This window comes from Erpetoichthys calabaricus, chromosome 5 (genome assembly GCF_900747795.2).
Source record: "Erpetoichthys calabaricus chromosome 5, fErpCal1.3, whole genome shotgun sequence".
In the NCBI taxonomy this organism is placed as follows: domain Eukaryota; kingdom Metazoa; phylum Chordata; class Cladistia; order Polypteriformes; family Polypteridae; genus Erpetoichthys; species Erpetoichthys calabaricus.
The window spans coordinates 61,778,186-61,804,779 of NC_041398.2; the positions used below are offsets into that span (position 1 = coordinate 61,778,186).

Consider the following 26,594-nt stretch of genomic DNA (forward strand, 5'->3'; position numbering starts at 1 on the left):
TGGAAAAAGAACCACATTTATTACAATTATCTACCATAAATATATTTACAGGCTGTATAACTTTTACAAGTCTTCAACATGCTTTAAATACTGTAATGTGTTCATCTGTTTAAAAAAAAAACAAAAAACCAGTAGTTCAGTCTAAACCCTGCCCTTCCCCATTATGTTTAGGTCACTATTAACAAAAAAAAAATCTAAAAACAAATTAAGAACTTTTGACTACATAGTCAATAAAAAGATTCCAATCTCAAATATGAGCCAGCAGGAAACAAACCACATTTCTAAACTCAAAATTTGAAAGGGCTTTCCCAAAACAAACAAACACGGGCTGCTCAATTCTCAGAAGTTGAGAGAATCTGGAATAATGCATAGAATGTCGAGTACAGGACATCTCAACAAGACTGGAATGGACAGGCCAATGTAAAACACACATATACGGCTTCAGAGGAATGAAGATCGCATAAAAGTCAGCTTAAAATATACCTGATAAAGAAAGGGGAAAAAAGAAAAAAAAAAAAAGAAAAAAGACAGACTGTCTGCAGAGTCCCAATCCAGAAACCTTTTGCAAAAAACACTTAACAGGATATTTCCAGAAAAAAATATCTAATCCTGCTACGGTTTTCTTCCAAAAAACACACAAAAATGCAACTCCAGTAGTGGTCAAGATGCAGAGAAGAATCATAGTAGCTGCCTCAAGTACAGTGCAATATACAGTCGAATGCAATTCGCTCCCATTGTATTGGATGCCCTTTCAGGTTTTGCTCATGCTTGACTCGTGTGCTTTTAAAATTCCCACAGCATCCTTCACAGCATGATAGATAACATTTTTCACCTGATGAGGACAAAAATAAAACACAAATAAGCTTTAACACACACATTCTGCACATCATATATTTTTTGGATTGGCCCCAATTTAATGTTACCTTACTGAAATCAAACCAGTCAATTTACTCGTTACTTCAGAATACCTGTAGACCAGCCTTCCATACTACCTCACAAAAGTGATCAGACGCTGCCTACTGCTCACGCCCGTGCACTAATCCAGAATTTAAGTGAATTGGACTGACTGTAAATGCAGAAATGACTGTGAGTGAGCAGGGCAGACACCAGGGCAAAAATAACACAAAATGGAAGTAAAGCTTGAGTGTTGACACCGGGGATGTCAAAATTGGCATTGCTTCATTTAACTGTAGTGTAGCAAGCATTTGGGAATTTTACATAGAGACAGAGGTTCTATTTTTTTTTAACCTATCTACATTTTCATTTTGCTTTTCAAGGTGTTTTGATTATTTGTTATTTACCGATTATGGTAGTGGTACAGTCAGCATTCTGTACAAATAAAAAGTACACAAGAAACCTTTGCAATACTTCTACAATTATAGTTCTGGAATATTCAGTAATTGCTCAAAATTGCACACTTAAGAGTGGTGGAAGATGGATACCTAACCTTATTCTTTACAGGCAAATAAGTAAATATCTATACCTGTTTTATAGGAAATAAATAAGGAATACTAACAACAAATAATTAACACTTGGCATCCTACTGAACGTACCTGAAGTTTATCTTCATGGTTGGTGTGAGTATTAGAGAGGTATCTAAATTCCTGAGTAAGACGGAAGCAGTGTTTTACATGCTCTGGCGATACAAAATCTTCAGCAACTTTGATGCAACTGTACAAGTTATGCACCTAAGGAGGAGGAACAAAGTCAATATAATGCCAAAAAAAATAATGACATATGGCAGTGAATACACAGATGTATTCATCAAATATTACTGAGCTAAATTATATATATGGCTATAAAATGTTTAAGCACCATACCACAAATACATACATACACTGTGTGTGTATATGTATGAGTCACATATCTTAAAATAGTTTTCTATCCCTAAGCTTTCGACAACCTACCATGTGCCAGAGGAAAATGATTAGGCATACAGGAATCAAAGGCAATACATAGCAAATGAGGACGGGGGGTGTAATGGAAGGGGGGTTAATAAGGTGGAATTTAGAGGACGTTGGTCATAAAGTCTATTATTTGGTTGTTTTTAAGCCTGCATATGCTGGTTGCATGCTCAAGTGTCTTGTTATTGGCATTTTCGTTTGATAGCCATGATTCAGCCAGCTCTCTGGCACTAAGTATTAGCCCATTAGCAATCACCCATCACCCCTCCCTCATTTAGTATAGATTTCCTTTGATTCCTGAATGTTTAATTCTTTTCCGCCGATGATGACACCCGTTAGGTTGTTAAATGCTTAAGAATAAAAAACTACTTTAAAGATACATGATTCATCTTCTAGTTACAAATTCAAATATTTTATTATATATATTTATTATATATATACACACACACACACACAAAATAAATACATTTGGATCCATAACACACTGGCAAACATAATGTATGATTATGTAAATGGCAGAGTTTAAACAAATTTAGCTTTTACACTGTTTTGATTTACTGTATTAGAAACAACATTCACAGTTCTTAAAATTGTAACAGTGCTAACAAGCAGCACTGGCCTTGGATGAGTCACCCACTGTAAAAATTGCAAGCCTGCAATGGCTAGCAGTCCTTCTAAGGATAGTGAAGCACCTAAAATAGCCATGGAACAAAGCAAGATAATCCATTTTAGCACTCTGCACTCTCTACATTGGTGTCAGGAGTGGGACAAAAAACAGACCTGCCATCTGACTTGGTAAAGTGTAGATTGCTGTGAAGCCCAGTAATAGACTTATCTGGCTCTTTATGGGAGTTGATGGAGAAGGTCAAGTCTGAGATCTGGGATCTTTAGTTATGTTTTCAGCATTAGTTGGGGGGTCAGGCAGTGTGAGAGACAGGACATATGGTTACCTGTGCAGCTCCACCACCACCATTTTGAAGCATGGCTGATGGTAACAACTATGCAGGCAAAGGATGAGGCAGATTGCAGAGGCCTCCACAGAAGAGGAAGAGTCTCAAAGGTGAGGCCCAGACCTGGAATGGCATTTGCAGCATCAGCTCAGTGAAACAGCAGAGACCCCAAATACAACTGTGGCTCCACACAAGGAGGCTCATCTACTCACTCCAAATCGACAGATCACTGCACAGACACATTGGGTTTAACACCTGGACTGCACTGCCTCACAGTTAACTAAAAAATAATATCTTAATATTTAATGTGTTAGTAGAAATGCATATTTCAACACAATCTATATAATTTTATGTGATACAACTCATTTTCAGTATTGTTTATATAGATGTGGAGTCATTTGCAAGTTTCTGCAATCTTTAGGCAAGTTCCAAAAATATTTACATTTAATTGTTTATGGCCAACTGTTAAATAACCAATACTGCAAACATCATATGTGAAGGGGTCACTGCATACACCTCTGTGTGTATTTTTATATTATACAGACATACTCACAACATATACATACACACACTTCTAAGTAAAATATATGTTTAAATAGTTACCTGATGAGCAGCTCCAGCTGGTATAAAGACAACATCACCTAGAAACTGCACAATAGCCCAGCCCTGTACACCATATTCTTGAAAGAGTCGTTTTCGTAGGGGTCTGTCAAGATACCAGCTTTGATCATGAATTGGATCATGATCTGGGGGGTTCTCTTGACCTTGCTCCTCTGCAACCTAAGTAGCCAGAAGATACAGTAGTTTAAACATCAATTATTTGAGGAGACTAGATTAAATTCATTCTTCTCCATAAAATCCAAGAAAAAACAAAACCTCATGATTCTGCTATACGTGCTGTACCTTTATGAGAAGTTGTCGAATTTTGTCTGTATCTCTTGCAGCATATATGTGCCATAGGGCTCCAGGCTTCTCTTTCCCTTCTATATAGCGCTTTAAGGTCAGATCATCAACATCACCATCTTTTATGGTTTGTAAAACCTCTGTTTGAGGGAGGAGAAAAGTTAATTTCAATAATGTAACATATACAGGACAAAGATTACAATAATTAGTGATAATTAAGTTTGTTTAAAATAATCAGATGCAGACAACTAAAAACAAAAAAAAATACAGCAAATCTTCCAATTCACTACCAAGCACACACATCAGTACTCAATGATTAAGATGTTGTTGCAAGCTACAAATGCCCAGTGTTCAATTCAAATTTTCATTATCTGAATAAACAAAGTATCGACGGCAGATCTGCTTACACAGAGTAACAAAACAAAAGATGCAATTCTCCATTTTCTAACTAACTACTTTTATTTAAAGTCCAGACTCTTGCTTTAATTTTATCTACATCTCCTCCAACTCTGCAGAGTCATAAAGTACATCTTTTCTCCGGAACACAGTAAGTATTACTAAGTACTACTACGAAACAAACAGTTTTTTCGTTAAAAAGTACCCTTTACTGTCAACTTCCAAGTCTGTTGAAAACCCAGTCATCCATTAACAAAACAATTTTCACAGAGTAGTCAGAGTAACAAATAAATGTAAACTAAACAAAATATGCACTTTATCATGAAATCACTATCTGCTTTAATAAATGGCAAGTGTGACTTTCAGATTAAATTGATAAATGCATGGAACAAGAAAATAAAGCATACTTTTCAAATATTAATTGTAAATACACAGTAAAATAGGAACAAGATTCTTTACTAAACAAAATGGCAGGAAGAAAATTAGTTTTCTGTACATGTTGGTTCTCTTTCTCAATTATTGGCTATTAAAAGATACCAACATTAAAACTAGTACAGTAATACCTTTTTCATGATTAATTTCTCCTTTTGGGATTCCCACATAGACCATGATGTTAGCTGCATCAGACACATCCAGATGAAGGTTTGTTGTGCCGTATTTTCTGTCTTCGTCAGTTATTAAACCTAATTAAAAAAATGTTTTAAAACAAGTTCACATATGAGAGAGAGGTTGACTTTATTTTCAGTTTTATTGCTTTTGACAGCATATAAAATATCACCCACTGACAGAGACAAATAGGCAGCACAGGATTCATTCTTTAATAAAAATGTATACTTTTATCCCCCCAAGGTACAATTAAATTAAGACATTGCTAGTGTTAATGCTTGAAGTGACTGATTTATAAATTTATTTTTCATATATGCCTGCAAATCCCAATTTGTGTCTTAATGGTACATACTTGTATCTTATCCTTAATTGTATTCATGGATTACTAGAGAAATCCTCTTCATTGTGTTAGCACAGATGAAATGTTATTTTGTTCAATAAAGCAAGTAAATAGTCTTTTGTTGGGTTGCAAGAGAATGGCATTTCAAAACTATAAATTTGTGTTCATAAGCAGCCAAAATAAAAAGGCTCTCTCAAGAAACAATTCAGTCTGTTGTTTTGCAAAATAAAAGTTGTTAAATGTAACAGATTACTCTTTTCTCTCGAGGCAGTAGTGGAAACCTTTGTATGAAATCTTTATTTGGCAAACTGGATCTAACCAGAACAGAAAAAGAAGCAAAAAAAAAAGTGCAGAAGCACATCTGCACAAGGGAATAAGTACATCAGATTCGGTTTCTTTATATCAGATCTCCATGAAATCAGAGATCAAAAACGCAGAAACACCTGCAGGGATGAAAACACTCTAGGTCTAACAGGAGACTAGCTGCAGTACTGCCAATTCCATCAACCATTCTAAGGGCAATTTCATGATTGAGGTCAATAAACGTGACAGCATTTCTGTCGGAAAGCCATTTTGAAAACAATATACAAAACACTACTCAATAACTGAAACTACGATTTAACCTACAGCCGCCATATCACATCACAGGCACTTCAGAAAAGGTCTGAAGCCAAGCATCTTCATGCCCAGCCAGTACTTAGATGGGAGACCACCTAGGAAAGCTTGGGATGCGACTGGAAGAGATGTTGGCGGATCTGAATGTGGATCCCAGTGCCCCAGTGCAGCATGGGGGACACTGTGGTAAAATATTTGGATGAGACTCTCTGTGGTCATAAAAGATCCCATGGCATCCTTCACAAAGAGCAGAGTGCATCCCGATGTTGCTCTCCATGGCCTAGTCATTCTGCCCTCCCAATTATCCCGTCACTAATTGGCTACCTCTCTCTCACCACTTCACCACCTAATACCTAATGTGCAGTGAGTGCACCGGTGCAAAAAATGGCTGTCGTTGCACCATCCAGGTGAATGCTACACACGAGTGGTGGCTGAAGTAGCTCCTCACACACTATGAAAGCACTTTTGAGTAGTCAAAAAACTGCTATATTAAGTGTAAAAAATTATTATTTTATTAATAATACTAAAGATTAACTCTTGGAATTCTCTGAAAATTTCCACTTTAACAATGTAAGGTTTTTAACACAATTTTGCTATGTATATTAAGGGATTTAAACCAATTTATGCAGTTTACATCATCTTCCTAAAAAGTTTATATAATAATCTGTGTATAAAAAAAAAAAAAAAAAAACCCACTCACCATATGCATTGTACATCTTTGGGCCCAAATCAGGGCGAACAAAATATTCAGGAAGCCTAGATGCCAAGTTCAACTTCCCATCTCTTCTGGTATATTCTGGTAGGGGTATTTTGCTCATAAGATCCTCAAAACTACAATCCAGAAGAAATACAAAAATTATTCCAAGTTTATTCATCCATCAATTCTAAAACCTGCTTACTACATCTGAAGATCACAGGGTCTACATCCTCTCTCAGTAGAATTTCACCCAAAGCAGAAACCCACTGCCACCCAGACACTGACTATGCCAAAATGTAAAACTGAGGACCACAGACCTAGCCATAGCAATAACCATGGAGGTTGTGGGATCAACAATTTCTAACAATTAACCTACTCTTGCATAGTAAGTTTCCTTTGTAAATGATGTTGTAGAGATTAGCTTTCTCTTAAAATTTTACCAGGTTTTTTGAAAACCCTGGAGTTCCCAGCAAATAATGCTCAAAATATCTACAGAGGCAAAAAAGGGAGTGGGGGGAAATCTGTATATTTTACCCTCACCAAATAGTGAGGTCTGTTGTGCTTTGTTAAGGCAAATACAATTAACTTTCTGTAATTTATAGAATTACTCAATAAAACAAATTCCAGAAACCTAACTAAAGCGACATTAAATGTACTTTACCGAGAGGGCATCATATCTTTAAAATCATCCCCTGGAGGCCAATCTTTCAATTTTAAAACCATAGCTTCACCATCCCTTGACTTAAGACGCTCTTAAAAGAAAAGAAAGAGAGAAACATCAGACTTGTACACATCAAAAAACTTCAATTACTTTACAGATGTGCCAGTCATCTCATAGTGTATGTACTTGATATTTAACCAGTTATTTTTGATATGCCTTACTTGATAAATCTTCAAAGCCATGCCAGAAGTCTCCCACTGTTGCTCCAGCAATAACTGAACTAGTTCGACAGTTGACAAGCTCTGCCTCCTGTTCTCCAAATTCATGGTAGAAAGTTTCTGGCTTCCATATTTCTTCATTTAATATATGGTGCATGCCAGATACAATAACAGGCTGTAAATAAATATTAAGATTGGAAAAAAAATTATATATAAACTCACACTTAACTGAAACATAAAAATAAGACTATCATTTTATACAGCATGTACATTTATATTTAATAATTATAGAACCAATTGGAATTTTTATTTATTCTCACCTGTCCTTGTTTCCAGCATTCTCGGAAAATGTTCCAGTTATTTTTGTGAGTAGGGTCCTGCAGGCAAAGTAGGCGACCATCACAGAGCCAAATGTGGGGTACCTCTGCACTCACCACAATGGGATTCAGAATGACTGGCTTTGGAGCTTCGGTCGACTCTTTTTTTTTGTTGGCTTCAGTGATCGCTTTGCTTTGGACTATAGAAGCAAAGATGTCATCTAGAACCTTTGGTGTACTTTTAGAACCACTGTTACTCTGTGCAAAATAAAGAAACAAAGCAAATAAACTAAACAATATTTTACAGAGATGAGTAGATATAACAAAAAAAAAAAAAAAAAAAAAAAAAAAAAAAAAAAAACACACACACTTAAGTTTAGCAATACCACTTTGTTGCTGTATTCATGTGGAACACATTGTATGTAATGTTAAATTCAAAAAACACCCCCCCCCCCCCACACTTAATATGATTAACAAATATGAAAAATTGCTATTAAGATATTCATGTTTGAATATATGTCAGCTATTAAATTACAAACAAGTTATTATAAACAAGAAGTTATAATTGAGGAGTTCTGACAAAAGACTATTTTGAATAGAAGTTCCACTGGACTTGCCAAGTTGGAAGAAAGGTGTTTAAACTCCATTTAATTAACATAATGAATAACTTCATAATTAGAGCTGCAAAAACTAAATTGACGTTATTGACAATATATATATATATATATATATATATATATATATATATATATATATATATAATTCACTAAGCAGCCGACAAGGCACGCAAGACAACCATGGGATACGCACGACATAGCCACCAGCACCCCGCCCACCAACTCTAAGACCATGGGATACGACGACAACTCACAGAGCCACGCCCACCAACTCTAAGAATTCACTAAGTCCATGGCAAGCAAGATGCACACAAGACAGAGCCACGCCTGCCAACAATTCACTAAGCAGCCGACCATGGCACACACACGACAGAGCCACGCTCGCCAAATCACAAAGCCCCGCCCACCAACAATTCAAGCGAAAGCATTTGCCAAGAATGTTTTCATTAATCAAGCACAAAAGTCGGAGGTCCGAAGACGATCACATACCGTCATAGTTCCGACCATAAACAATGCCGACTGGCGATCCAGCAGCGTTATTCCCATGACCCGCCAGGCAGCCAACCAGGTAACCAAAGTCTTTGGAGAGGATTAACAGATTGATTCTGTGGGGGGTGGTGGTGCATGGCCGTTCTTAGTTAGTGGAGCGATTTGTCTGGTTAATTCCGATAACGAACGAGACTCCCTCCTGCTAAATAGTTACGCGACAAAAGAGCGGTTGGCGTCCAACGTCTTAGAGGGACAAGTGGCTTTCAGCCACGTGAGATTGAGCAATAACAGGTCTGTGATGCACGTGCGCTACACTGAATGGATCAACATGTGTCTACCCAGTGCCGAGAGGTGTGGCTAAGCCATTGAACCCCATTCGTGATGGAGACCGGGGCTTGCAATTGTTCCCCACGGACAAGGAATTCCCAGTAAGTGCGGGTCATACGCTTGCACTGATTAAGTCCCTGCCCTTTGTACACACCCCCCGTCGCTACTACCATGGTCGGGTGACTTGGTGGATTATATATAGAAAAGCAGCCGGAACTGCAAAGAACAATGATTAAGTCAACGTAGCTCAGAGGTGCATGTGGACTGTAGCAGAGACGAAAGTGACTGAGGCAGTGTTTAGAAAATGAACAGTCAACGTGACTCACAGGTGCTTTCGTCTGTGTACAGTCCACATGCGACTCAGGTGAGGAGTTGGGGGCGGGCACATGAGCAGGCAGTGTGTACTGAACGAAGACTAAGAGATGACTAAGAAATCAGCAGACTAGAAGGGTGGGGGGGCGTCCTTTCCCTCTCCCCCCGTTCCGCCCTCTGCGCCCGAGCGCCGTCCAGCCCCATCCCTCGCTCTGGGAGGTGGAGGCGTGACGGCGGTCCTCCAGTTTTGAGTCCAGATAGCAAATGACATGTGGCAGGCTGCGATAGTGTGTTAGCTGAAAGCAGATGTGGCAAAGAATCTGCAGTGGTAAAAGGTTTCCAGACTCCAAAAAAAAAAAAAAAAAAAAAAAAAAAAAAATGAATGGTGATGCAAAAAGAAATGAACTCTTCAGTTAAAATGAACTTGGCATATTACATAGCAAAGGGAGAACAGAGTTTCACACACATGAAATGTTGCTTTGATGCAAAAGGAAAATAGTCCACAGCATGACGATTGTCAGGTATTTACATGACGTTTTGCTGGTAAAATGTTAATTTGTTGAAAAATGTTGTGTGCACTGCAAAACCAGAGCCAGAAGTGCTACCAAGTGTTTTATTTCTATCTTATTGTTTATTTTCAAAGTATTATTAAATAAATGTTGCATAAAAACCTATGATTTGTTGAAGATATCTACAGGTAGGTCATTTAAACAAAATACATTACTGAAAATGTTACACAAATCTGTTTACTTGGTGAAATTTTTCATTTCATGAACCTTGTGTTTAATTTCAAATGAATTTTTTAAACAATCCAAGATTAAATTGACAAAATAATCATCTTTAATAGATTAACGATTATTCTGATAGTTGCAACCCTAATAATACAGTAATCAATATTACATTACCATACTGTACATTACTGTATACCAAAAAAAAATCCATGTCTAGTCCAGGCCTCCAAGTTTTACATAAACAATGTAAAATGTTCTCCATAAACAGAATATTATTGTGAAACATAGAATATGAGATTAATAGAATCTCTAAGCACAGAACTAGATTTTTAAGGAGGATGAGTTTGGGAGCATAAGGCAGGACTGCAATTTGTTACAATAACGATTTAACTGTCTTAGATTTTAAAAGCATACAATAAAACAGACAACACACCTTTTCTCCATTCAATAGGCTTCTTAGACTGCCAGAGTTATTTGTAACCGGTGTCAAAATAGAAGAGTTGAAAGTCTGGAGTGTTGATGAAGACTTGATAAGTGGAGTGGTGAAAGCAGAGAGTAAGCTGTTTTTTCTTAGCTCACTTGGAACAGCAGGTAACTGAAGTGCTTTTTCTGCAGGTGAAGAAAATATTCAAAAATTGAAATGCTGTAAAAGTGGTTCAATGTGAAGCAAAGCACTACAGTTACAGTAACAAAGGCACAACACTCAAACAGATCTTTTACATGGCCATGTTTTGCTGAAAATGACTGTAACTTGATTACATGAAATGCAATTACAGCCAAGTATAGGACCACCAAATGAAGAAATAAATAACCAAGGCTTCATAATTTGTGTAAGAAATATGCACTTTAAAATTATTCAAATGTGTTAAAAATACTGCAATAATTTCTACACAATACTGTAAAGATTTGATTTACTATAATTTTATAGAAATTTCAGAAAGTAGGATTGATGTTAAAACAGTGTTTTTAATACAATAAAAACTTTGTTAACCAACCATTAATGGGAAGCAACACAATGCAGCCCACTTTCTAAAATATTGCATCAGCTACTGTATTATAGATAAGTGTGCAGTATTTTTTAAAGAACTGTTGAATTTAAACATCTACAGGAATACGATAGCAAATACAACATGCCCACTGAGGAAAACTTTAGTGAATTACATGCAGTTAGTTATTTTGCCTATTTCACTCCTCTTATTTTCACATTGTTCTTTTAAATGTATTCATAATGTACCTTTATTTTCTTTGTTTAAATTCTGACTTGCAATTTCATTTATCCAGCTGAAAGGATTTAGGTTCTGGACAGCAGTGCTTTTGAATGTGGCAGAAGCATCTGTACATGCGTAGCTTGTAGAAGGCATTGTAAGAGCATCAGTTAGATTGTGTAGCCGAGTTGCCAATGAAGAAGACACTGGAGTTACTGGTAAATTCTAGTGAGTTAAAAAAAATAAAAAATAAAAAAATAAAAAAAACCACACAAAATTAATACTTCACTATGAAACTTAACAGAACAAAGCAACACCTGAACGTACCCATTAAAAACAATGCAAGCCAAACACTACGGACTTATTTTTTTTTCCATTTTGTGAATTTCACTGTCAGAATCACTCCAGTATCACTTGTTATTCCAGAGTCTGTTTCATACTTGTCATCTGATGATCATAAACATTTACTGTAGCATTCAAACATGCACTGCAAAGTAGGGCTGCCAGATTGAACTTCGCTATTCAAATTTATTTAAAAAAAAGTCTTGTCTGAAGGCAAAGGAGGACATTTTGTTGTTTAAAGAACTGTTGTTCGATTTCACCTTACTAATTTTGCCATTATCATCTTCATTATTAAAACTTACGGCTAGCCAGACGCCTTCACAAGGTAGTGTTTGCTTTTTCCTGTTCCACACTCTCTGCACTTTCATCTACAAATCAATTCAGAGCAGTTTTTATTAATGCTTCTCCTGCTGTTCTCTAAAATAATCGATTAGCATTTGATTCTGCCCAATTCTCCTAAAACATCCCTGACTGCTGTTTAATGCTAAAAACTTCTCATTTGAGCAAATGGAAAAGAACTGTCATAATTCTTAAGTTACTTTCATTACAATACTTTAAAGCTTAAATTTTAAAGAGCCTTATCACCCAACAGGTCTTGTCCCGCAGTTAATCTCCTCTTAATGTGGTTATTTGTTTGACACATAATGCCTAAAACAAAGGTGTAATTAAAATACTCAGGCCACAGTATCTGTAAAGGAGGAGAAAAATATTGTGCAGACACAGACTTGATGCTGTGACAATCCTGTCTTTCTGGGAGAGTCCACAAGTGTCGACTGGCTTTTTATTCTGAAGGTTTCGATATTAACTGTACCCTGCCATTGGAAACTAGACACTTCCAAAATAACAAAACAAGGCTGCCTTTGACCTACCTGCCTCTTGCTTAAATTTTTACTTTGCTCACTATTCTAAACCTGTTGCTTGCTGTCTTACCAACTAACCCGTATTCCTGATGATCTAAAACTGCCCAGCCTATGCCTGTTTGGCAGCAATGCACTCAATGCAGCCAGGTGTTGCAAGCATTTCAGGATTTGCAGATGCACAAGTAAAAATAAATAAATACTGATACTAATACTAGTATTTAAAAAAAACAGCATGTTTGGCTCGTATGGATTTCAGCTCCTTTTCAAGCCTGCTTTTATGGACTGCTGTCCTGAAAAGGACTTTCAGGCCCAGCCATCAGTACTACACTGAAAACATGATGTTGGTGCAGATACTTGGGATTTTAATGGCTCTTATATATTAAAAACAAAAAATAAATAAAAAAAACACACACACACACACACACACACACACACACAATACAATTGTCCAAATACAGCTAAGTTTTTTTTTTGCTGTTTGTGTTCTTGCTGTGGCTACCATAATTGGAATATATTCAAATGTTTACTTATTTTATAAATTAAATATTCAAACCTTATTTAAATTATGGCTAATTTAATAGCCCAGCTGTTAGGCAAAGTGGAGGTATCAATTTTTTTTTTTTTTTTTCAAAGAAAATGGCATTTTTATCTTGCAGAGTTTAGCAATTATTTGGATTGTCTGCTTTCTTATAACTGTTTTAAACAATCAGGAAATCATACATTTATTTTCCTCATATAAAGGAAGGGTTGGGAGAAAACAAAGAATATTAAAAATATACAGTAAAAAAATCTGTAGAAAGACTTGTTCAAAATGCTAGTAAATACATATATGAAGAGTACCATTTGCTTCTCTTCTTTCACAGTTGGCTTTTGACTCAGCTTGTGTCTGTTTGCACATGGGCAGTTGGCTTTTATTCCCCATCTTCCTCTTACAGAGTGAACAATGTCCCCAATATCATACAGTGCTAAAAAAAAAAAAATTTTAAAGCTAAATTAAGTAAAAAAAGATTAAAATATATTCCAATACAAAATAAACCTAGCCTTGAGAATGTTGCACATAGTGTACTGCTGCATTTTTAAAACAAGTAAGCAAAGCCAGATATTCTGTTCATTTTCTTTTCTTTTTTTTTTTTTTTTACCTGTTCCAGGAATAATTTGCGTTGGCATGAGGTTTTCTGCTTCATGCTGCTGGCCTTTCATACATTTCATCCATGAGAACACATCTGTCCTTTTACCTGTATAATAAAAGACAAAGTTTGTCTATTAACAACAACTGCATTAACAAATTAATCAATCTGTACCATACATCATCATGGTGCAAAGTAATGTTTAAATATGACAGTGGAACTCAATGTGTTACATTACAGTGTGTATATTCAACAAATTCTGCCCAGTTTCAATAATGACATATGTTTTAATTTGCATCACTTCAAATATAGGCATGATTTACAGCCAGTATCATTAGTTTCCACAATCATGAAAAACTATTACATTACACTAAATTAATTGTTGGGGCAGTAAAAAAACACTTGATGAATGCAATACAGCAGTAATACTGTCATCTTTGACTTAGATGATTGCATTCTTAAGTTTTAGAACAGCACCCATATTTATGTTCTGTACACTAAAATGACATACATACTTACAACATAACTTACATACTTACTACAAGTCTTTGTTTTTAAATTGTACTTCCTACACAATAAATACATGAAATCTCTAACACAATGACATATCCATACTCTTAATTCTTTTTCAGAGTTCTTTCCTAGACATTTTTGCTTTGGAAGACTTCACACTCCTTTCCAGCAAGTGATGTGCATGTTAAACTGGATTTAAATTAAAAGACTGTCTTGGTATGTCATTTCAACAGCATTTGGTTTTGGAACATGGTGATGGTCTGCCCAATCAAACAAGTAGCATCTACTTATAATAAAAGCAACCCAAATGTGTGCACAAAATTTGCTGATGTAGCTTTGATAATAAGTAGTTACACTAACAATTCCTTCATCATAGCAATAGTTTATCCCTACTAATGGCAAAGGCTGACAATAGAAAGGAGGAACAAAAGCAAATCTAACTGGGTATTCACAGCTTTAAGAGCTAAACATCTCACCAATAAGATATATCCCTCAGTAAATGGACTAAATGCTTCTCACCTGATAGGAGGAGGAGGTGATTTTGTGCTCTCTCTGTACATTTTGATCTTAATTTTAACTTGACTATCACGTCAAATATGTAATATCATAATGAAAACAAAGTTTATATATCGGTGGGCAAAATATATGAAAACTTCAAAATTTTAAATTCTAACCATCTTTCTTTCCTTAGACTTTATCGGTTAACAGAATCAGATAATAAAACAAAGATATCCTAAAAACTATTATTCAATTGGCAGATGCAACTTTGTATACTTCCAAATTTCCATTAATTATGAGAACATAACCTACCATCATTTTTTCTGCTCTTCTTTATCCTATAGCAATCAAGGCACACACCAAAGCCACACTTTGGACAAACCCAATGGATATTGAAAAGAGTTGTTTCGCATACATCACACATATCACGGACACCTTTCACAGCACGTTTCCATGCAATTTCTTCTGCAAAGGAAAAAGAAAATAAATAAAAAACCTTACAGAAAATCTCAATACAAAATAAGAAGGATACCAGAATGGCAAGCATTTCAAACAAAGATAGGTATGTTTTTAAATATACTTACTATGTGGCTCTATTGATGCTATAACATCTTTCTCTTGCATGACCAACTGACAGAAATGATCCCCAATGTTAGCCAAAATATATTTTGCAGTGTCCAGATCCAGACCTTTAACTTGACGAGCTATAGGCAACCAGAGTTTAAGTGCCTCGGAATCATATTTGTCTGGTGTAAGGAATCCTTCTTCACGCAGAATGCCGGATTTGGCAAACTGAAGTCTAAAATTAAAATTTAGAATAATCATGGCACAAAAGGGTTAAAAATACATAGTGCCAAAACATGCACAACTATAAACAGATTTACTGACTCATATATAAAAACATCAGCCATCAAAACATTGTCTTGAGTAGTGATGCACAAATTTCCTATCTTATTTATTTTACTTCAAATTATTTCCATCTGTGCCAACATGAAAATAAATAATTTACAGATATACAATTGTAACCTCAAGTTTTGACCTATTAACTGCAACTAGTGAAAATGTATTGCCTAAACACTCACTGAACATTAATTGGATTATTAAAAGCTTCTATATGAAGATCATCATGCTCAGGTAAAGTATCAAAGGCCCCCGTTTACCTCTTTTCTGTTGCTTTTAATATGTGTACTACAGTGATCCCTCGCTATATCACGCTTCAACTTTCGCGGCTTCACTCTATCGCAAATTTTTTCTCATACACACTTACGTCACTACGCATGCGCTTTCTGAGAACTTTTATCTAAGCTCCACGATGGCTCCTAAACGTGCTGCTTTTTCTAAGCCTTCTGACAATGAAACTAAGCGCCGGAGGAAGATGCTTACCATTCAGGAGAAGGTGAAACTCTTGGATATGATCAAAGATGGCAATACCCTACAAAAGCCTCCTCACGCATATGAAAAGACAGCGCCAGCAACTGCCTATCAAGATGTTCTTCAGCCGCGCACCCAGACACCCACTGCCTACTCCTAGTACTCCTTCAGTGGAAAAAGACAACGACGCACCTGCTGAAGATACTGCACCACCTGAAGACTCTCCTACTGAGCTCGTGCCTTCATAGGTTATTGGTTGTGTGTAAGTGTGTGTAATTAAATGTACAGTACAATAATATTTGTAACGTCTAATAGGTCTTATTTTCTCTTATTTTGTCTAATATATTGGGTAATACGAGTGTAATGGTGACTAAAGGGTGTTATTTCATGTCTAGAGGGCTCTAATAATGTTAAAAAACGTATTTAGAAGGTCGTAAACAGGTTTTCTATACTCTAACTGCAAAAATATTTGATTTATAAATAAAGAATCCTACTTCGCGAAAATTAATTTAATCGCGGTAGAGCCTGGAACGGATTAACCGTGATAAACGAGGGTTCACTGTATTACAAAATTAAATAATAATGATGTAAAATACCCATAATCAGAGACGAGTATTTTGTGAATGCAAGGATGTATGGAATGCACTACACTTCTACAACATATATACCAGACAGTTACTGATTTTTCACTAAACCATGGCCTAAATAAGATGATCAAGAACAGAAAGAACAAGCCACGTAATCGGAGATGATGGAAAACAGCTTTAAGACTTGGACATACTTTCGAAAATGGAAAAACCGGCAAAACACTTCAGAGTCATCACTTCTTCTCCGGGAGTTAGATACACGGCATTCTCGACACTTGTGAAGATGAGGCGCAACAGAAATGCATGGCCCATCCTGCAGAAAACTTTCTCCAGTCTTCTGAAGTCTCTTAACTTTAACATCATCATTCAAGACAGACTTTACTGGCACTGTGTCAAAAAGAAAAAAAGATTGGTTATATATTAGAAGACAACTACATTCAAAGCTCTATAACTAATGGTATTAACTATTAACTTCCGCTGACAGTCACACACAAGATGCAAGGAGGGTAACAAAAATAGAAATGTAAATATAATGCAGCAAAATTTCAGGGTACCACTAATATGTTGTTTTTCTATTATTTAGACAGTACCAGGCAGTTCCCACCTTTTTTATATTTTTTTTTAAAATGCCCTTTGACACTAAAAGTTTATAATAGGAGGAGGAAGTTAAATTGGACTATGATAATTGGCTTTTATCATGTGAATTTTTACATATGAACAGTGAGGTATAGATTTGTAAAAGAATGGTATGGAAGCAGTAAACATGATAAACAGAAGCCTGTTTCCATGGTTCTACAGGCACCACAAAAGAAATACTGGGGCAAAGAGATGGCTGTCATGGAGCACTAAATGCCAAGATACTTTATTTATATACTTCATAGTTACATTTTGATTATTTGGCAGAAAACAAAAAAAAAAAAAAAAAAAAAAAAAAAAAAAAAAAAAAAATGTACATAGCAAGATTATACTTTAAAAAAAAAAAAAAAAAATTGTATACAATTTGTACATCTTCTGATTACCACCAAAGAGTAGTTGCAACAGGACTGCTAGTAGCTAAAATGCTGCTAATTTGTGGCAGAGCTGAATAAAATGTAAAAATGCCAAAATATTCCAAAGGTGTTTTTAGAAAAGGTAGCTATTAATTGTTTTTTAAAAATAAAATTTACAACTTATAAAGCAGCCATTAATGAATTATAAACCATCACACACTACTACTACTTCACCAAAATATTCCTTACCACTAGTGGATACAGGTGTGGGAAAACTTCTGACTTTTTGTTCATCCACAGCCGAAGTAAGACTCTTCTCGTTCTTCTTGACTGGAGCAATTGAGTTTAAAATCCAAGTGCTAGGGTTAGCAATCTGTGTTTTCTTATCAGTAATCATGCAAATCTGGGCCACGTTCTGTGCTGATTTTTGATTCCATGACTCTTGACTTACAGGGTTCTTCATTTCAAACTGAGCTGGCCGCAATGAGGGGACAAGTGGTACGCTAGAAAGTCCAGAATGCTTAGTGGTTTGAAAATTTGTAGTGAGTAATTGTTTTAGTTCCTCAGAGAGTAGAGGGCCTGGGGTTGCTTTAGCCCTGAAATCACTGGAAGGCTCATTTGTGGGATTAGGCTGCACCGCCAAAAAACTACCCATACATGGTGGCAGAATGTCAGGCTTGTCTGCTTTGAAAGATCCAAAAAATGTTCCAAATGCCACTTCAAATGGATTCTGTGTTTTGTTTGGCTCAGTGCGAAACAAGCAGGCAGTTGTCAAGTCAGTGTTTGGCTTAGTCACAGACTTTAGAAAGCAGCTTTCCTTTAGGAAGGTATTCCTAAAATAGATAATAAATAAAAAGTAATAAGTCAACCTTAGAATATAGTTACATATCAGAACATTAACAATAACATAATTAGAAACTTTGTTTTATAAGCACCAAATACTAAAATGCAACAATTTTGTTGAACTAGTGTTTTGGGTTCTAGAACTTAATATAAGGGTAAACTGTTGCACAGCTGAGTCTACAGACAGATGTAATATTAAAGTATTAGCTTTGGTTGTTATAAGAGATATTTCAAAATAAAATACATCAATAACTAAGTCAGCACAAACTAATTACAGAAGACTCTCTTACCCAAGAGGTATATCTGCGTGAATGCTAGGAGGAGAGTGTGCTGGAGGGGGTGTGGTCTGCTGTCTAAAGCCTACACTGGTAGGAGCAGAGGCAGCATTTCCAAGTAATACATCTTGACTATGAGAAGGAATTGATGGCACCAACTGCTGTGGAACAAAAAATAATTTTAAAAAATTAAAACAAACTTTTACAATGAGACTATATTAAAACCCATTTATATTATATATAAATAAAAATAAAAGACACATTCCACATAGCTAACCTAGTATAGAGATTGATATATGACCGCATATCAACATCAACAGGATGTTAAATTTGTGACATACATAAAATGTAGTATAAAAGAAAAACGCCCTCCCACTTACTTTCCCAGACTCAGGTAGCTTAAACGCTTGGCCAATAAATGAAACTTCAAATATTGATTTTAGTCCGGGAACTGAATCTCTGCATTGTTGCAATGAAAACTCCGAAGTATACTTTGCTTTTTTTGCCTGTAAGAAAGCAGTGGTATCTTGGATCTTTCTCTTCATATCAGTGGTTCCTACATACAGAAGAGTTAAAAACAAGAAAACAATGTTAAAAATTAATATAATTAGGGTTACCTTTAATGAAAGGGGAAATACAACTTGAAATGAATTTATTAAAAAAGTATTTACAACTATATAACAATAAAGCTAAATCAAGGAATTATAGAGAAAGAGGGAACATAACACTGTAAGTCACGGTTTGAAACAGTGTTACACCAAATTCTTGGTTTGCTATTTACGAAAATACTGTATTACCCACCACCTTCAAAAAAAAAAAAAAAAAAAAAAAAAAAAAATTTAATTTTGGACTTACCATAACTGTCACAGTTCTGGCTTAATACTTCCACTTCAACCATGGATGGGTCAACATTCAGTTTTTCAAGCTAGGAATGATGAAAAGAATGAAATTTAATTTTCAGCAATTACTACATACTCATTTTCTTTAGAACAGAATCCAGGTTTAACTTCCAGGAAGTTTTAGAAAAGCTGCTCAAGTTAGAAGATCTTACACCAAACCTTCAAGCTATATAATTCTACATAAATTATTTGTAATGACTTTAATGTGTGATGTAAAGAATTGTGAACTGCTTTTGCTTAAAGTATGAACATTGTTTTCACTATTATTCATATTCAAGTGAGAGTTTACAGATAATAATCTGCATACACATTTTGAAAAAGGACAACATACTGTTTCACACCCCATCTAATTTCTTATAAAAAACTTTTACAAAGATGCAACAGATCAATGTGCCCAGACTACAAACTTTATAAAGAAACTAAGCATTTCTACTATTAAAAGTTATATTACTAAGCTTGTAATATATGTAAAATGACAAGCTGCATCTGCCTTAAAAATTACTGCATTTTGTATTACTGAAGATGATCTTTAAAACTAAATACAGCAAACTTTGCAGGCACCAACCATTTGTTGCACAAAATTCTAATCTCTCATTGTGGCAAAATTACAAAATGAAAAATACTAAGGTAACATTACACTCCAGTTAATAAAATGTATGATCCTATGGGTATTTTGTTTAACAATAAGCTTATCTACATACTTGTAAACACAAGTATGGAATCTGAAAAGTCCATAATTTATACACTAGGAACATTACTTTAAAACCTAAACATGTATAAAAACAAAACCACAAAGCAGATTTTTGCATAGAATTTACCTGTTCATTCTGGACTTCCATAATCTGATTTGCCTGATCTTGGTGCACAACTGTTGCAGTACACCACTGGTCAGAAGATTCAATGGAATATACTCTAACTTTAAAGCCAGTTAAGTTCTGCTCACCTGTAACAAAAAAAAAGTTACTATAGTCAAAACACTTTTAAAACAACCATGAAACCATACTACTTCTGTATGGGGGGGGTACACACAGCAAGCATCTACAACTGGCCAATAAGGAGAAGAGGGTATTTACAGTAAGAATCCACTTGCAATATTCAGCATATTAAAAGGCACACAAATACTGAGATCATATTGAATGAGTTTCAAACCACAAGAAATGCCGGACATACAGTGGAAACACATGCAAGCCCTGCAGATGGCATTTGACAGTGGCTTTTACTAGTGTCTCATTTCAAATCTGAGGTCTTAAAACTGTTCAGCAAAATTGAAAATCCACCAAGTTAATTAATAACTTGGGGTTGCAACATACAACCTGGGATAGAGTACTATTTTTTTTTGTTCTTTATTTCGCCTTATACAATTTCTTGTATTAGGAATTTGTTATTTTTCGCATACCCCTTGGGGTCAGAGCGCAGGGTCAGCCATTGAACAGCGCCCCTGGAGCAATTACAGGTTAAGGGTCTTGCTCAAGGGCACAGCAGAGTAGGACCTCTTTTGGCAGTGACAGGGATTTGAACCAGCATCCTTCTGGATTCCAGCACAGACCCTTAGCCTTAGAGCCACCACTCCACCCTTATTAAAAATGCTTATGTGTTTTCCCTTCATAGCAGTAATGAAATCTAAATTCCAATCCCCCAGAAATTAACTAGAGGTGCCTAGTAAGAATTATGATAATTACATAAGTTTTATAAAAAAAAAAAAAACTGTTCATTTTTATAAAAATTATACACTTTGCTTGCTTAGTTAGGCTTCAGTTTCCCTACAACCCTGCTCTTCATAAGCAGGTTTTAGAACACTGATATAAAAAGAAAAAAAAATTCAAATTTTAATCAGTGCCATTTACTACTTTTCTAGGATCACTCTTATATAAAAAATAGACTTGTTCGCAGTCTAAAAACCACACACACTAAACTTAACGCTAAAGATAAATAAGCTTTATACCTTGCACCAAAAGTTGCACAGCAGTTTGTTTTCTTAGCCAATTTTCAACCTCCTTTTTAAGGTCTTCCAGGCCTTTTACACAAAGTCCTAAATAATCCAAACCCTAAAAAAATTAAAATATGTATTATTGCATATCACTTATTCACTGCAAATACCAACTGTTGCAAGTAAAGCAGTACACAAACATTATGGATTATTGAAACATTTAGGGCACTAATTTCTAATAAAAAATAAAAGATTTTACACTATTACTACAGGATTACTAAAAGAAGAAGACATTTAAATCCTTTTCAAAACAAAAACACGTTTCAACCACAGGTTCAATAAATGAAGGATGTGTATAATTTGATTTAATGCCATAATAAATGTATTCAAAACAAACCCAAGTGTATATCCTACTTTTGAACTAAAATGCTTGAAATAAAAATCTTTTCAAAAATTCATGTGATGGGTGTGTCTGGTACATTTTGCCCCTTTGATGCCTACATTAAATTCTCAGCTAATATTTTCATGTCTGAATATAACTGCAGTATCCTTCGAGCTCCCGATGATTCCTGTGACAAGTGTTATGGTCATATCATTAGGAAAAGTACAGTTGAAAATGTCACATTTTTCTTTAAGAAAACAAGGAAATAAACTGAACAGTTCAACATTTACTGCTGTTCTTGGTTGATGGCCTTTAATAATGCAAGACGACCAACCAACAGTACAGGACTTTCACTTTTAAGAATATTTCAGGCATTCTGAAATGAGTTGACTACTTGTTTATTCTTTCACAGATGAGGCTGCAGTTTATGGGTTGCATATACCACTACAGGCGTTTGGAGAAGATGTAACTGTATATGGTTTATATTACATTACTGAAGGTTAAAGTAATGGGTTTTTCCTGAAATCTTAAAATTTCACAAACATGTCCTTCAGCACTTAATTACTGCATTTTGCAAAACCTCCAGAATATTAAAAATGTAATGTCACAAATTATACAAACATCATGCGGTTTCAACGCTTAGAAATAGTACAAATCTCTCTATTTTTTTCCATGGTGCATTCTGTTAATTGCAAGGTCATAAAAATGAATTACTAATGTTTTCTGGATAATTAACAGTTTAAGCTACAATCACCATTCGAATGAAAAGTTTAAAAACTACCATCCTGACCTTACTAATTAGTTGACTGCATAAATATACAGTTAAGTTTAAATATGCCAAAGCAAAAACTGTAGTTTCTGCATTTTTACACCACATAACCTTCAGTCTGAAATTTACATTTTTAATGAAAGGCACCATTGGTGGGATGAATATGCAGTAATTCACTGTGTGTAATACTGAGAGAACAGCACTTATGGTCCACTTACAACACAAACACAAAACAAGCGTACTGTACCTGAAGTGGCTGTAAGGTCCCTTGTGAAAGAAAACTTCGGTCTTTCAATATGAGGTACTCAACAGGGATTAAGACCAGCCCAATTGTATCCACAAGTGGTTTAAACAACTTAAAAGAAATAAACAAAGTTAAAAAAACAAAAACACACAACTGCAATACAAATGTTTAGTCTGGAACATCATGCTTCACAGTTCAAGCATACATACCACTGCAGGCCAAAGCACATCACTGGAGCTTTCAGAAGGCTTCCTGGTTGCTAATGTTAAAGTATGTTCCACAAGAAAAACCTTCATTGGTGGCTCATAGACTTTAATCCATCTTCTTTTTTCTAGGTCTTCATTGTCAAACTCAACAAATACCTGACAATGTAAAAATGTGTATATATTAAATATTGACAGAATAAATAAAAAAATAGAAGAGTATATTAAAGCCAAATGACAGGAAGATGTTAAACATAGTTTAAAATGCACTTTAAAGTAATATACTTTAGACAAAGGGGAAAATATTTATGCACATAACTTTAAAAGTTTTAATAACCAAAGCATAGAAATAGGACTACTGGCTCTTCGCTCTCACACAATATTAAAAAAAAACAAAAAAACACCTTACTAACATAAATGATCATCAATGATCAATAAAAACAAGGTGGCTTACAAACGTACTATGAAATCAGTCCCTGTACAATGCCTGTGTGAAAAAGAATTTGAAAATAAAAGCTGACCTTGAGGTAGAAATTGTATTTCAGATGACATAGAGCAGTATTAAATAATTTTTCTAAACAATCAGTTTTCATAATTAAGATGAACTACTGTTCATTGTGGACACTATCTAAAAGCCCAGTGTGCATTATAAAAAGTTACAAATACACTCGTTCCGGCTGCTGGCAGAATCAAAACAGATGATATGGGATTTTAATCTGAAACCTTGTGCTTTAATTTCCAATAGCACAAAAGCTGCATTTAAAATACACTTCTTTTAAACTATATATGTTGCACCATTTTTACTTCATACAGTTCTAGATTTCATTATTTCATCCCATTATTACTTCAGTACTATACCAACTTTTGCCAAAAAAATTTGAAAACTAGATTACAAAATCCTAAATAAAAGGTTTAAAACATGCACAATTCAGGGTAAAGTTAACAAAGACGCATAATCAATAGCAACTGCCACTCACTAAAGTTGCTGTTGTGATTTTTATAGCCACAAACCCTCCATTTAAAAAAAGACAAACATCAATCAGACCACAAAGTAAAAACAAAGTTTGACTTGAATATTGAAGCAATGTCTACAAAGTTAACATTGCCTTCACTATGAAGTGAGCATCCAATATCACAGTAATTAATTAGCATAAGAATGGAGCAAGTCCAATTTGACTTTCTTGACACTGCAGTATTTGGGAACACATCTTTCCTTGTTATATAAGATGCAATATTTTCCAAATTTCAGTTTGCATACCCAAAGATGCATGCAGGCATGCACTAGGGCCCACTAGATTGAAAATTGTAAAAAAACCAGCTACCGACATAAATGTATTTTAATATATGAAGTTTTGAAAGGCCTCTTTTTCCCCCCAAATATTAGAAATTATGCTGCAAAGCGGATTGATTCTTATTTTTCGGGCATATTTTGTGCAACATAAATAGCAAGAACAGTGCTCTAAAAAAGGTACTACTTAAGATGGAGAGAACGTCTTCAGTGGTCACAAATAATCCACCCCACACTGCAAGGCAAATGGCTTATGTGGTTGATATATAATAAGGTCATCACCATTCACTCAAAGATATTCAGAGGCACAAAATTATCCATTATCTTAAGAAACCAACACCTTCCCGTCGTCTTTTTTAGAAAAGCACTTCTGTCCGACATTCATATTTAATTTCAATCCTGTCTGCAAAGCGTTAATGTTACAGGAAGAAATCTGTTTTCTAAACCGCTTACCCAGTTCATTGTATCAGAAAGCCGGTTCAGACTACACACGACTGAAATAATACGACATGCAAAAAATGTTAACACGAAAACATTTTCATAGGGTTCAGATGCGGCAAATATGTCTGATTAAAAGTCCCATTAAAAGACAAAGCCATAAAATACCCGATTACCGTAAGAATACCGCAACACTGCAATATTTGTTCAATTAAGCGAGTCCTTAGATAATTCAATGCATAAACTAATAAGACAACTTGCGTCAAGTAAACAAACGAGGACTATACCTTGAGGTCTTGGTCGGAGATATCTTTGTGCGAGACAGCTCGAATTTTTCCGGATTTCCAGTCCCATTTGGCTATCTCTTCCACTTTGAGGTGCCGATCACCGGAGACACACAAAAAGCCTTTGCCCACCAGGATAGGACGTGCTTTGTTGCACATTGCTGCAGGAGGATTGCGTGCAGTATGGTGCACGCCGATCGAAACACTAAACTAACCAAGTACCAAACGTAATAATAATAACAATAATAATACGCAGAAAAACACTTGTTTCACTCACAATATTGATTACACAAACATTGTTAAAAGACGGCTAAACATAAAGCTAGCTCCTTAAAACTTCTCTAGTGGAATGACATCCACTGACTCGAAATTTCTTCTGTTTACTTTACATCCCTCCACCTTCTGCCCTTAGTTGTAGTAAGAAATTAATGCCAGGTTTGTAATCTGTTACACTGAGTGCATATACTCCTGTTGAAAATTACAAACTATTTTAAAATACTCGGCCAGTTGGCTATCCCCACGCTGCTCACAAATCGGTAAATCTACCTTGTATCAATCACTTTGTGCACTCTTACAGCTAACAACTATATTTTTCACTGCAATTTTAAAGAAGAGTAATGCTCCCTATTCTTTTTGCCTTTCGAAAATACGATTAATTCTTTGCTCTAAAGCACAAATGAGGTCTGCAGAAGTGTCCTTTGAAAAATCCCCGCCCCACCGAACAGTAATTGGATATGAAACTCCGAAGAGGCGAGCCTTAAACCAGTACTCGATTTTCTATTGGTTATTCTTATCCATCCTTCAACCAGAGTCTGTCTCCGCCTACCGGTTTTATCAGAGACCGAGTGAGCGGAATTGCCTTGTAAAGTTCACCGCCTTAGTATTAGTGCGCAGCGCGTGCACGCCTGAAGCCGGGCGTTTCAGTTTTTACCCTTGAAGTGTAAAGTAGGACCCGTTTTATATGTATGCTTTTTTCAAATAAGAGAACTTCTCTGTCGGAAGCTGAACCTGTAAATCCAACAAAGAACCTCTGTACAGATAAATCTATAGTTTCTTAATTTGTATTTGTTTTTTCAGCAATACCGGAGATGAGAACCTCGTGCAGGCGGAAGGTTCCATTGTTATGGTGGGAGGTGTGCATTGGCCAACATACGTGCAGTTTGCAGCGTACGCCTAACAGCTGAAGCTGGGAGGTGGAGCAGAAGAAGGGGGTGCTTGTCGTTCAGTGTGGTTTTCAGTGCGAGTGGTGGGCGGTGAGGGGGGTTCCGTACGTGTGTATCGTGACCGTCTGGATGCGATTGTCAACAGACACATCGAAAAATGTCGGGTATAAAAAACGTTTTTTGGCAGACAAACTGCTTGTTTCTGCATTCACTAAACCACCTAATGATCCCGACTCATTTCCAGCACGTCTTGTGAGATGTGTCAGCACGTTTGAGAAGAAATGCTATTATGTGCAAGGTTGTT

General features: G+C 35.6%; 1 protein-coding gene across 2 annotated transcripts; it reads right to left on the reverse strand.

Annotated features, from left to right (window-relative positions):
- Positions 1 to 25,835, reverse strand: LOC114651695 (lysine-specific demethylase 3A-like). Of its 2 annotated transcripts, none has more exons than XM_028801571.2 (25): positions 25,131 to 25,835; positions 23,124 to 23,276; positions 22,918 to 23,025; positions 21,535 to 21,637; positions 20,411 to 20,535; positions 19,549 to 19,618; positions 19,074 to 19,249; positions 18,709 to 18,851; positions 17,825 to 18,408; positions 16,781 to 16,973; positions 15,213 to 15,427; positions 14,941 to 15,093; positions 13,630 to 13,725; positions 13,331 to 13,455; positions 11,318 to 11,513; positions 10,517 to 10,692; positions 7,611 to 7,865; positions 7,294 to 7,465; positions 7,073 to 7,163; positions 6,415 to 6,545; positions 4,717 to 4,836; positions 3,758 to 3,897; positions 3,458 to 3,634; positions 1,554 to 1,688; positions 1 to 832 (listed from the first exon to the last, which is right to left on the reverse strand). In XM_028801571.2, the coding sequence occupies exons 1-25, from the start codon at positions 25,284 to 25,286 to the stop codon at positions 752 to 754; spliced, it is 4,074 nt and encodes a 1,357-aa protein (XP_028657404.1). In that variant the 5' UTR covers positions 25,287 to 25,835; the 3' UTR covers positions 1 to 751. The 2 variants fall into 2 exon arrangements, with proteins under 2 accessions (XP_028657404.1, XP_028657403.1); XM_028801570.2 differs by having other exon boundaries at positions 18,709 to 18,854.
- Between the last annotated feature and the right edge of the window lie 759 nt (positions 25,836 to 26,594).

Excerpts from the sequence above, each read along its gene's own strand:
- LOC114651695 (XM_028801570.2), bottom strand. The coding sequence starts at position 25,286 with ATGTGCAACAAAGCACGTCCTATCCTGGTGGGCAAAGGCTTTTTGTGT. Across the intron at positions 20,536-21,534 it reads TGTGCAACTTTTGGTGCAAG|GTGAGCAGAACTTAACTGGC; the intron begins GTATAAAGCTTA and ends TTTTTGTTACAG. Across the intron at positions 4,837-6,414 it reads AAAGATGTACAATGCATATG|GTTTAATAACTGACGAAGAC; the intron begins GTGAGTGGGTTT and ends TTTTTTAATTAG.